At 38.9% G+C, this 13,831-nt stretch overlaps 1 protein-coding gene across 2 annotated transcripts in view; it reads left to right on the forward strand.

The window, feature by feature from the left end:
- The window catches only part of FAM120C (family with sequence similarity 120 member C), a 113,239-nt gene extending 100,131 nt beyond the window's left edge, over positions 1-13,108 (forward strand). Inside the window, exons 12-16 of one of the 2 annotated variants that reach the window (XM_079123765.1) lie at positions 512-721; positions 1,989-2,190; positions 4,419-4,557; positions 4,950-5,007; positions 10,844-13,108. In XM_079123765.1, the coding sequence (XP_078979891.1) occupies positions 512-721; positions 1,989-2,190; positions 4,419-4,557; positions 4,950-5,007; positions 10,844-11,098 (864 nt within the window). In that variant the 3' untranslated portion in view covers positions 11,099-13,108. The remainder of the gene's footprint in view (positions 1-511; positions 722-1,988; positions 2,191-4,418; positions 4,558-4,949; positions 5,008-10,843) is intronic. The other variant, XM_079123768.1, reaches the window with a different exon arrangement.
- The last annotated feature ends 723 nt before the right edge of the window (positions 13,109-13,831 follow it).

Below are 13,831 nucleotides of genomic sequence, written 5' to 3' on the forward strand. Positions count from 1 at the left end.
CCTGGGGATGTGGCTCAGTGGTAGAGCACTTGCCTAGCATGTGCATGGCCCTGGGTTCAATCTACAGCAATGAAAAAAAAAAAGAAAGAAAGAATTAGCACGTCAAGAATAAGAATAAATGTTATCAGTAATAGCACAGGTTGGATATCCCTTATCAGAAATGCTTGGGGCCAGATTTGTTTTGGATTTCAGCTTTTGTTTGGATTTTTGAATATTTGCATATACCTAATGAGATATCTTGGAGCTAAGACCAAAGTCTAAACATGAAATTCACTTGTGTTGTACATGCACATACACATAGCCCAGAGGTAATTTTCTCTGATATTTTTGGGGTACCTGCATTTTGACTGTGACCTGTCACATGAGGCCAGGTGTGGAATTTTCAACTTTTGGGATAATGCCAGTACTCAAAAAGTTTCAGATTTTGGAGCATTTTAGATTTCAGATTTTCAGATTAGAGATACTCAATCCTCGTTTTTTAATAGTAATTTTTCCTCTGTGGTTGTTTCAGATTGAAAAACTGGATGCCCGAGGGATCCAGCTTGCTGCTCTCTTCATGAGTGGAGTTGACACAGCTCTCTTTGCTAATGATGCCTGTGGCCAGCCAGTCCCTTGGGAGCATTGCTGCCCCTGGATTTACTTCGATGGCAAACTGTTCCAGAGCAAGCTCATAAAAGCAGGCCGAGAACGAGTATCCCTAGTTGAACTCTGTGATGGCCAGGTACCAGCACACTGGGCAGCTGCTAAGGGCCATCTCTAATCTGCTGAATGGGAATGAATGAATGGGCAGGGAGGGGAAAAAACTGAAATGTTGGAGAAGGAGGGAGCCAAAGTGGGGAAAGTGTGTCTAACCTTAACCTAACTGAACCAACATGGTCCCAAAAGCCCACATATAATCTTATAATATTAGTACATGTTATAAAATCATGTTGAAAGTTTTTTTATAAGCTTGAAGTTCTCATGTCCTTTTTCATATTTCTTCCCCATGGAATACTCAGATGTTATATGCCTTTCTCGATTTCATTTCCCTTATTTACAAAAAACTATAAGTCACTTTAGCATGTGATTATTTTTTTGGTAAATGAAAGTATGTTTAGAAATAGATAAAGTAAATGAAAGAGTAGAAGCAGAGGAATTTTTGCAGTCAAATTTTGGAAAAAGTGAGAAAAGGCAAGGGAGCAGAAAGTTGACTCACTCTTTCATCCATTTGCAGAGAATGGGCTGAGATTTTAGAGCAGGGGTCAGCATACTACCCAGTCTGCCTCCTGTGTTTTACAAGACAGTCTACCCCCTGTTTTTGTAAACAAAATTTTATTGGAACACAGCCACATTCATTTGTTTGCATATCACCTCTGCTTTCATACAACAATGGCAGAGTGAAGTAGTTGTGACAGACATGGTGTGGCATGCAAAACCTAAAATATTTACTATTCTACCCTTTCCAGAAGAAGTTGGAGCCTGAGCAGAGCTTAGGGTCTCCAATCTTGCACCTAGGGGAGAAAGTTAAAATTAAGGTTTCCTAAATATCAGGTTTTCGTTCTTTTCTCTTTTACCTAATTTTGTTACTCTGCCTTAAAAAATGGCATAACCTACCTGCACAAGGCCCTGGGTTCAATCCCCAGCATTTCAAAAACATAAAAGAAAGAAAATAAGATAAAAATAAATGACCTAGCCTATTACTGACCATGTAATAGACCATCAATAAATCCTTATTGTTATATTTGTTTTCATTTGTCTAGTTAATGTACCTGGCAAACTGTCAGTCAATACTAATGTGATGGTAGTGTGGTTTCATGTGAAGAGTAAGGGCTTTGGTGTTAGATGGGCTTCTTGGGTGTGTGACCTGAAGCCATTTAATTCCAGACTTCAATTCCCTTAATGGGAATAGAATTGTGAGGCCATACCTAAACTGCTCAATAACTGTGCCTGAAACTTGGGCGAAGTTAAAAAGATGGCAGTTGCTGTTATTATTTTCTCCTTATTTGAAGGCTGACCTGGCAACCAAAGTGGAAAAGATGAGACAGAGTATCCTTGAAGGAGTGAACATGAATCATCCACCACCTTCTGCTCTACTTCCATCACCTACTTTTGTGCCTCCCATGGTGCCCTCTCTGTACCCTGTTTCACTTTATTCCCGAGCCATGGGCTCAATGCCACCTCCCCCTCAAGGAAGGAGCCGAGGGTTTGCAGGTTAGTATGTCAGAATGAGGTATTTACCATCCAGTTCATTTCATAATAACCTTACATTGCCATTACAGAATTATCAGTTTCACATGCACCATACTTCATTTACATTCTGTGCTCTATTTTGGTAGTTTGAGGAGCATCTTATTGAGATGGAGGAATGTAGCCTGGGGAAGAAAATCCTTTGAATTCAAACACCACTCTCCATAGAGGTGGTTGGTCCCCAGGAATTTGACTTTAACCAACCAAACTCACATAGTGACTGATAGAAAAACCAGGATTCACTTTTTTATTTTGAGAACTATAATTCATATGAACTGTATCTGTATGTATGCACAGGAGCTTTCAGGAAGAGCAGTTGGAATAAATGACCAGTGGGAATAAATAACTCCATATAGCCATTTCCACTCTGGGGGTTGACCTGATACATTTCCCTTCCTTCAGCTCCAGAAGCATGGAGATAAATGTCTTTGTGCATGCCTCCCAAAGGAATACAGTTTAATGGGGAAAATAAATGCACACATATACATAAAAATACACACACATATATACATGTAAACATACACATATATGTATACATTATGGTGACATTTGAACAGCTGCTTAACAGTAAATCAGTAAGCATGCTTAGGTAGCTCAGACACTGATCCTGATATTTTAAACAACCTGTCTTCTGGTGAAACAGGATATTTTAATGGGGACCTTTTAACATGAAATAGCAAGAGTCTGTGATCACATGAGAGTGTCATTGCTATGGTTGAATATGTGTGTGTTGTCCATTGCTCCTCTCTTAAAAATAATAAAGCTAGAAGTTGAAGTTAATCTTTTGGGTGGGTCACAAAACTCAGTATGGATGTTTAGTTCAAAGGTGAGCTAGGTGAGCAGTGTGAAAATCAGTTCTGGTAACTCGCTGTTTGGTCAGGTAATGATCAAATCTTACAGTCCAGGAAACCAGCTATTCCATCCCTTTAAAGTCACTCTACAGATCTCTCTTCTAATCCTTCATTTTTATTTCATTTTGTTTTGCGGTACCAGGGATTGGTACCAGGGATTGGTACCTGGTACCAGGGCCTTGCACATGTTAAGCAAGTGCTCTACCACTGACCTACAATCCCCAGCCCTCTTTGGATTTTTTTTTTATTTTGAGACAGGGTCTAACTTGCTGAATCTGGCCTAGAACTTATGATCCTCCTGCCTCAGCCTCTCAAGTAGCTGGGATTAGAAGCATGTGCCACCATACCCAGCTCTTTGATTCTTTGTGTATTGCCTTTATTCTGTAGTCTCAGAAGTCATCTTAATTATGGCCTACTTCTCAAGAGGTTGTCACCATTGTCCCAGCCACCAGTAATACTATAGTCTCCAGGTAGTGGTGGTTCGTGGTAGTCTCCTGCCTCCTGAAAGGACACAATAAAATCCCCAAATAAAAATTTTTCTTGGGCTGGGGAGATGGCTCAGTCGGTAGAGTGCTTGCCTTGCAAACACAAGGCCCTGGGTTCGATCCCCAGCACCGGGAAAAAAAAAAAATTGTCGCTTTTAGGAGTATAGTTCCTAACTCCTGGGATTCTCACTTTTATATAAACAAAGAGCTCTTTACTAACAACCTGATTAATGACTTAAGAGTTATTACCTTTGTGTTTTATTTTCCATAAATTAAAATGCCTATTAGAACTCTATACATATTCTTTGAAGGCCAGATTAGAATCCTGAACTTTGCTGTGAGTATACATATACAGAGTTAGGATTTCTTCTGTCTCAAGTAACTATATTACCATCCTATCTTGAGTTGGTTCTGATTTTCAACTGTTACTTCTCTTGCTTTTTAGTTATAAATTGCTGTTAGTCTAGTTTCTCTTTTTCCCATTTAGTTTGGTTGTCTGACTAATCCTAAAGTGGGTAGTGATACATAACTGTATAGAAAGTGGGTTTAACCTATAATTTTCCAATAACTAGATTTTAAGACATTCTTCCAACAGATATTGAATTCTGTCTTCAATATTCAACAAATACTGAATTCCTGCTGCTAGACTCTAGAGTTGAAAACGAAATCACTCACCTGTTACTAAAGTGTACATATACAGATCTTTTACCCTCTCCCCCTGTATTGGCTTTCTTCATGACTCCATGCTATTTTCATAGTCTTCTTATCACAGAGAAATGGAGATAAGAAGAGTAGGTAGATTGTAGGATCTTTTGTTATTTAGCATTTATTGCTGCTGTCCCTCCTTTTTTGCCAGGTCTCCATCCAATCCCACCCCAAGGAGGAAAATTGGAGATTGCTGGTATGGTGGTGGGCCAGTGGGCTGGCAGCAGATCCTCTAGAGGCCGAGGATCCTTTGGCATGCAAGTGGTTTCTGTTGGTGGTCCAGGAAAGGGGTATGTATTCAAATGAGTTGGTAGGAGCTAGTGTCAATCAAAGTAACCAGCTATTGAATCATTCTATTATGGTAAGAGGCATTAACCAACAATCCATATATAAAGCCAGTTTTCTGTTTAGTTCAGCAAACATGTACTAAATGCCCTGCCTTGATGAAAAAAAGTTTTGTACTAGAGGAGAAAGTGGAACAGTGTAATACGGTATATATATTGTATGGTAATATAATATGGAAATTAGAGAGATATAGGTTTACAATAGTAATACTGAGGAGGGGCATCCAATTAAACCAGATCAAACTTCCTAGGGGAAATGAGCAGCTAACCAAGTGAAAATGGTATGGATATGGGCTTTATATGTTTCTCACCATCACTTTTTCTCCCACTTGCTAAAGGCATGGAAAAGAGCAGACTAGTAGAGGATCCAAAGGACACAAAAAAGGAAATAAACAAGTAAGTACCTTTTGTTGAGATTCTTTAGTTTTTGTTTGATACCTCTTTCTTTTTAAACTGAGTTGCCAGAGATCACAGACATGGAAACCTGAGCTACTCAGGGAAAGAAGTGTTCACATCTTTTCTGGCATTTGATTCCATTCTCCTCCTCTCTAAATGTCTAGTGAGTAGTGTGGGGGATATATCTTACTTGGTAGAGTGCTTGCAAGGCAAGCACAAGGTCCTGGGTTCAATCCCCAGTACCATAAAAATTAAAAAAATAAAAGTCTAGTGAGGGTTAGCCTGCCTAGAACTATTCCCACAGGCCTGCAGGGGCACACCCTTAACTATGAATGAGGCCACAAGGCAGAATCAAAGTACTGTGTCCTAAAGACCTGTGCCTAGCATAGTATGTGCTGCCTAGATACAGAAAGGGACGAGAGTACAATGAACAGTGTAATTGCCTGCAGTCTGCCTAAGCTTCTGAGGGGCCACCAGAAATGCTTGAACAATACTTTGGACTTTGCTGAATGTGGAAGAGGGAAGGAGCATTGTCATTCTTCTTGTTGTTTTTTAAATGTTTTTATTAGTGCGTTATTATTGTACATAATAGTGGGTTCATTTTGACATAATCATATATGCATAGAATATTATTTGCTACATTTCAGTCCCCTGTTTTTTTAATTGGTACTTTATAGACATATATATATAAAAAGTTAAATTCATTGCAATGTTTTCATATATGTACATATCGTAATTTGGTCCATTCATTCCATAGTTCCTCCCTTTCCTGTCCCTTCTTCTTTTCACCTCAATTCTCTTCCTCTACTCTACTGATCTTCCATGTATTCTCATAGTATATACTCTCTTTTAATCCATATTTTGTTGTAGATTCCACATGAGAGAGAAAACATTCAACTCTCAACTTTGAGTCTGACATTTTTCATTTTGCATAATGTTCTCCAGTATCATCCATTAACTGACCAATTAAATAATTTTATTCTTTATGGCTGAGTAAAACTCCACTGTGCATATATACCACATTTTCTTTATTCATTCCTCTGTTGGTAGTCATGTGGGCTATTTCCATAACTTGGCTATTGTGAATTGTGCTGCTGTAAACATTGAGATACCTATATCCCTATAGTATCCTAATTTTACGTCTTTTGAATAAATACCAAGGAATGGGATAACTAAGTCACATGGTGGTTCCATTCCTAGTCTTTTGAGCAATCTCCATACTGCTTTCCAAATTGGTCACACTAGTTTATAGTCCAACCAACAATGTATGAGTGTAACTTTTCCCCCACATCCTCACCAGCATTTATTATTAATTGTGTTCTCTCTCTCTCTCTCTTTTTTTTTTTTCTTTGCAGTGCTAAGTATCAAACCCAGTGCCTCACACGTGCTAGGCAAGTGCTCTGCCACTGAGCTACAGCCCCAGCCCTACTATTTGTATTCTTGATTATTATTGCCATTCTAACTGGAGTTAGAGAAAATCTCAGTGTAGTTTTGATTTACATTTCCCTGATTGCTAGGGATATTGAACATTTTTTCATATATTTGTCAATAATTTGTATTTCTTCTTTTGCAATATCCGTTTAGTTCTGCTTATTATTAATGACTGAGAAAGGTCTTAAACTTTCTTCCAATCTATGCCTTGAATTATATCTCAGTTCCCAATGATCCTTATTAGACATACCCCCCTCAAAATATAGACTATGCAAAACTATAATGATCCAAAGTCTTGAAAGAATGGACATTTTTTTAAGCTGTCTGTTTTATCTCAACTCCCTAAGGTTTCCCTCCCAGTAATGGGAACAAAGCCCTTAAAGCTATTCTCTGTTCCCAAACAGAGAGTAAAAGAGTAAATTGAGCCTGATAGCCAGATAGTGCTCAAACAGTAGGATTACCAGAAACTATTGACCAGAATCTACAGCCTGTTGTAAAACATTGTGAAACATGTTGTCAGCAAACCCAGACCCCCTTTGAAATTTCCCGGCAGCTTTGTCCCCCTTTTCCCCCTTTCATGTGTGACCCCTCCCGATGTGTGGTTTCTGCCTTTATAAACCTACAAGATTTTCTGCTAGGGACTCGACTCCTCGAGTTGGGTCCCAGCGCGCTGGAATAAACACCTCTTGCGGTTTGCATCAAGTGACGCCTCCTGCGGTTGATTGGGGTTGCTGTCCATCCATGGGACAGAGTTGGGGTTTCCTTTTTGGGGGCCTTACAGTCTCATATTGGGACTGGGGGTACAGCTTAGTGGTAGAACACTTGCCTAGTATGCAGAAGGCATTGGGTTCAATTCTCTAAACTGAAAAATAAAATTCTTGTACTGAACTCAAACTGTTAGGCTTCTCATAGTATTACACGCTAACATTCTTGAGGACCTGCTCTCTACCAAGCCCCGAACATTTTACATGCAGTTTCTAATCCTAGGCAATTTTGTCATCACTTCTAGATCATAAATCTGCTTTCCTATATACCATCCACCCTCACTGCATCCATGTTAATCACCAACATCTAATGTTTTCTCAAATAATACAAATTTTCTTTAGTTATTTTGAGCAAAAATTGAAGCTAGCATATCACACAAAGCATTTTGTAATTTACCCAAAGCTAGAAAGCATCAACTTTGGGAGTTTCTAGAAGAGTGCTATACTAGTGATCTATGCCCTCAGCTCCACTATTTTGGGAGTATTTTTTTAAAGCTGCTTACCCTTTTTCATAAACTGCTTAGTAAGATAAAAAGGATTGCAGCTAGATGGAAAACTAATCAGTCAGGTAGGTTTCCACAAGGTGATACGGCCTTGGTGAATTCACCATGATTCAGGGTCTGATCCTCAGTTGTAAAATCTGAAAAACTTTCTATTTTTAGTACAAAAGAGTAGATCCATTTCTCTGTGGTTGTCTCATACCAACCAAGATCACAGAAATGTCAATACCACATATGGTAAGACTGGGGAGTTGGGGAGAAGGAAGAAATCAGAGATAAGTACTGGTAAGTACTAATTTATGATAAGAAATTATTAGTGAAATGTATTATACACACACTTTTTTCCAGTCACTCCTAACAATGTATGAGCTCATCAAAGCCACATGAATACCCTGTAAGGTACTTATTACTCTCCATTTTAAATAAGATGAAACAGAGGCCAGGAAGAATGAAACACCTTGCCACAAATTATCCATCAAGTCAGTTATCAGATGTAACATTCCTGCCTGAGCTAACTGATTCCAAAGCCCTGTCCTATATTGATTCCAACACAGCATAGTGAGTCATTGTTAAAGACAAAAGTCAGACCCAGGTCTGGCTGACTACAGTGTGCATGTTCTTAACCATTACTGCCGGATGTTTCTTTATGTAAGGTCAAACCACTAGAGAGGCTATAGTATTAGAAATTTTCTTAGGCCATAGAATCAGACTAATGATGTTAGTTACCATTTTTTGAGTTATACAAGACACAACATGTTCTAAGTGCATTACATTGAGTGTTTCATTGAATCCTTACGGGAACCCATGAAGTACATGCTATTATTCTCTATTTTACAGATGAAGAAAATGGGAGAAAACAAGGGATGACAGAGATCTTAAGTTTCTCTTAGCTATGATTCCTTCTATTCTAAAGGAGAATCCTCGAGTTGACTTTGTTTTTAGCTAAAGCATCTTCCCTAGAGGGAGTTGCTGCTACCTTGCTGGCTTTCCCTTTTTCTATTCAGTCACACTTTGACCAGAGCATGAGATAATTAATTATTCGAACCTGGGTCCATGTGCGCACGTAAGGTAGGCGCTCTGACCAGAGCATGAGATAATTAATTATTCGAACCTGGGTCCATGTGCGCACGTAAGGTAGGCGCTCTGCGAGCTGAACTATTTGCCCACTCCTGATAATTAATTATTCTAGCCTACTAAATCTTATTCTATAGTGCTTTCTTCTGAGATCATTATTTTATATGTTCTCAAATTATTAAGTCACTTATTTATAATGTTTTTATTTCTTTGTTGACTCCCTCAGGTGGCTCCTCCATCCTCTGTGTGGATTTTACTAGTTTCATATTATTTCCATGTTCTTTTTTTTGGGGGGGGGGGGGTGCTGGGGATCAAACCCAGGGCCTTATGCTTACAAGGCAAGCACTCTACCGACTGAGCTATCTCCCCAGCCCCTATTTCCATGTTCTTGAGCAGCACTTCTTAGTAGCCTCCATGTTGTGCAGACCTTGAAACCAAAGGATTTAGCTTTGCATCAGACTGACATTTACCAGTTCTGTGGCCTTGGGCGAGTTATTTAACTTCATGCCCTAGTTTCCTCATCCAGATAATAGAGAACTTGGTATCTACCTTGCAGGGTTACAAGGATTCAATGAGAGACATATGTAAGGAGTATAGCACAGGGCCTGGAACATGGGAAGTGCTCAATGAAAATTAGTAGTTGTTATTTATAATCAACCACAAATTCAACAGGTATTAGCTTTCCATTATATATTGTATCTTATTGGAAAGAACAAGGCCTTTGGAGTCAAACAGGCTTGGATACAAATCTAGGCATACCAGTGACCTTGAGCAAGTCATTTTGTTGTTCTTTATGGGAGAAGAACTCTATTATCTTATCTATAAAATAAACAACAGCGTGTATGGCATGTCCAACCACATGGTAATTAGAAACTAGTGTTATTCCTACTAACATTCATCCAAAACCAGCACTAGGCTGCAGGGTAATGCAGTTAATGTCATTTGCAATAGCGGTTACATTCTTGAGATTAAAAGAAAATCAGATGATTGTTTTAGTTATAAGAAGAACCAATAAAAAATTTTAAAAGAGAGGGAAATACTGATTACCCTGATTTGATCAGTGCACACTATAGGCATTTGTTGAAATATTACACAGTCTCATTAATATGTGTAATTTGCAAGTCAATAAAATAAATAAAAAATTTATAAAGATCCTCTGGTAGTTAAAATGGTAAATTTATGTTATATATTTTTACCACAACAAAAATTAAAATAAGCCAGGCACAGTGGTGCACACCTATAATATCAGTGGCTTAGGAGACTGAGGCAGGAGAATCAGGAGTTCAAAGCCAGCTCAGCAAACCTAGGCACTAAGTAACTCAGTGAGACCCTGTCTCTAAATAAAATACAAAATACAGCTAGGGATGTGGCTCAATGGTTGAGTGCCCCTGAGTTCATTCCCCAGTACCAAAAAATAAATATAAAAAAATAAGAAAAATAAAAGATTCTGTGGAATATTGCACATAAATATGTTTTTTCTTTTCCTTTTATTTACATAACCAATCATCAGCATTAGACTACACTGCATGGCAGTTGAGAGATTAGAGGCTGAAATACATGGAGTGGAATTCTGGCCCACCCATTTTCTATCTTGAGCAAGTTACTTTCATCTTCCTGAGCCTAGGCTTCTTTGTCCATAAATAGCACATCATAATATCTATCATTTATATCACTATAAGTATTAAAAATGACATGCCAGGCATGTTGACTCACACCTGTAATCCCAGCAGCTCAGGAGGCTGAGTGAGATATGAGGACTGCAAGTTCAAAGCCAGCTTCAGCAATTCAGTGAGACCCTGTTTCTAAATAAAATATAAAATAAAAGGCTGAGGATGTGGCTCAGTGGTTAAGTGCCCCTGCATTCAATTCCTAGTACCAAAAAAAAAAAAGAAGAAAAATATATCATAAAGCTTGGTAAGCAGTACCTGTGTCTTTATTGTATTATCATTGCCATTGGGTTTCAGTCAGATCCATCTATTTTACCCTAAATTCTCAGGATAGTCCTGAGAATTTAGGGTAAAATAGACATTAACATTTCCACTGAACATCTATCTCTGTTTTTGACAGGGCTCTTCAGATGGAATTTCTAAATCCCTGGAGCTTCGTCAAGGGCGGTCCCGCTCACAGGTAAACGGAAACAATGGCACATTGATCAAGGAAGAGAAGAGTGATCATCGTCTTCCAGCTCCATCACAATGTGCCTTATCCAGAGACAGCAACGTGTGTAATAATGGTAACCGCTGCCTCCCCGTGAAGAATGGGGAGAAGAACCGCTTACAAGAGCAAAAACTAGAAACTGTGGCACAACGGAAAGAGGAATGACAAGCTGAAGATGGCTTCACCAGTCAGGAAGAGGGGAAAACTATACTTTTCTGATTCTAGGCCCAAGTTAGAGGAGGCTATAAATGCTTGCCCTAGAGTTATCCAGGATTTTGATAGGATATCCTGTTGAATTCATCTTTTCCCCTTCACTATCTTATTCTGGGCCTCAAGACCTAGGACCCAGGGACTTTCTGGTTAAAGGTGAATAGCAACAAAACTAGTTCCAATTCTCAAATTTAATATAATAGCACCAATATTCTCTTTATCTCCCCTGGGAGGCAAGTAAGGCAGTAACTGTCAGAAAGCAGGTGTTATCACGTTAAGTTCCATAGAAAATTTCCAGCTTTCATTTTCTGAGTATTTATCATGGCATTCATTTGCAGACTTACGTGATAAACCTATGGAGTTAAGGGAACAGCTGTCTATGGCTTCCTCACCATTTTTCCTCTATAAAGTAAAGGGGCTAACCTTGATATATAATTAGTTTCCACTTCTTCCTCACTCTTTCTCCCAACTCATATACCCCACGATTTTGTACACCACCTCTAGCTCTGGCCTGACAATCAGATAGGTAGATGTTTTCAGGGAAGTGAGTAGTATTGGTTATTTTATTTTATTTTTTATTTTTTATTTTATACACTTTAAAAAAACTACCAATGGCCTTTGTACTGGGAGATTCAAGTGAGTCGGAAAAGTACCGGGCAGATTTTTCCTGCCTCTCAACCAGTGCATTGTTTGTAAAATAGAAGATGCGGTGCAGTTCACCCATTCTCTGCGGCCCACACCCTGAAAGGGTGGGAATCAATGTTATGAAACTGAGTACGAAAGGGACTCAAAAGACTCTGTGTGTATGTGTGTGTGTATGTGTGTGTATGGGTGTGTGGGTGGGTGTATATATGGATGCGTGTATCTATATGCATACACATACCCTTTATATAAAGAGACAGATCTATTTATCTATACATATTTTATATATATATAAGTGTGTGTGTATATGTGTATGTATACACATACATACATACATGGTGATGTCCCAGAGGATTTACTGAATTTCCCAGAAATGCTTCCACTGCTATGGAGTGGTGGGTTTCAAAAGATCACACTTTAAATCTGAAATCCTTACTAAGTCACAGCTCATCACAATTATGAGAAGATGGGCTACTATAAATCAGACACAAAGTACTCTCCAGAGATTGCCTGTTCAGAACAACACTTCAGTTGTTACAAGCTTAATCTTGAACCAGAGCCCTCACATCCCATATGGTAAAAACAGGAGGTTGGAATGGGATTGGGAAGAGTTGGGTATTTCTTTAAGGTTTAGAGAGAAAAAGGGGATGGGAAGTAATTACCATTTGAAAGGGCTTTCAGCCAATTTGAAGCAAATCTCTTCTGGAGCTCCAACATCAAATTGGCTTCAGGGGAGAATTGATAGACATGAAACCCTGAAGGAGGGAAGACTAACATTGGAAAGATGGGTTAGGGAAGTGTGAGGAAATTTGACAATTTGATTTTACATGCCTAGATTGTTTCATTTGTTCATTGACATTTTGACTACCGGATCTTTTCATTTGCTTTGCAAGGAAGAATTCAGAGGACTCTGGCCTGGGCCATGGGAAGCATTCTGTAAAAAATTCTTAGCCCCCCCATGTGGCTAGGATCTGCCCAGGATAAAGAGGCTGTTCCTCCTTGCTGGAGATAATCTTGAGACAACCTTGCATTTCCAGTTTCCCTCCTTGGGCAGCCAAAATATGAGGGATGGAAACATGGCTTATAACAAATTAGCATCGTATCTTCATTCAGGAATTGAGGCTTCCAGCCTCACACACCTCCTTTTGGGCTTTATGATATTCTTGCCCAAGAAGTACCATTTCTACAAGACTATAACTGACTAGACTTCTGGCAGAGTTCTCTCTTTTTGAAAAAAAAAAAACCCATGCACCTTAACCCACAGCAGGTCCTTGGTGATTTTATTTTTTCAGACCAGAAGGCTGCTAATTGCCCACTTACAATGACCATATGAGAAATCAAAAACAGTCTCAGACTGTTTAATCCTAGTCTGGCCCAGTTTAAGAGAAGCCACAGTTTGTAGGGGGAAGGAGTCCTGGAGTGCCTTGCCCCCTGCCCAGATACTTCTTACGTAAACCAAAGAAGGATGACAAAGAGTGTACACCTTGCCAGATATAAGCAGTAATGAAGTGTACCAAAACCTCTTTGGAACAGCTCCCCTGATTTAGTACCCCTTCTTCTCTTGGACCATCCCAACCTTTTATAGCATCTTGAAGGTTAGGACTTCTGTATCCAGCAAGGGAGAGAATTTTGTAGTAAATTTAGGTGGCTTAGAGTTTTCTTTCTGGGCCACAGAGGGATGAATTCTTTGGAACTCTAAAAGTAATCAGAATCACTGAGCTGTGAGTAAATGAATATATTATATATATATATATATATATATATATATATATATATATAATATATTCATTTTCTAATAGGAAGTACTTGGAGTTGAATGTAAGGTATCCTTTCAGTTGCTGTTCTGTGCATCTTGAATCTTATCTGACACAATCAGATGACAGTATTGTTAACTCTCACAGCATTAAGAAGATTTCTTATTCTATAAGCATTCACTGTGAGAGAGAAAATTGCTGCTTTGACAAAAGATGATTCCAGTTTGCCAAAAGGCTTGCTTTTCTCCCTTCCACACACCTCTACTTTCCCCCAGCCTGGCCCAAGGTGAAA

The sequence above is a fragment of the Sciurus vulgaris genome (genome assembly GCF_902686455.1).
Source record: "Sciurus vulgaris genome assembly, chromosome: X".
In the NCBI taxonomy this organism is placed as follows: domain Eukaryota; kingdom Metazoa; phylum Chordata; class Mammalia; order Rodentia; family Sciuridae; genus Sciurus; species Sciurus vulgaris.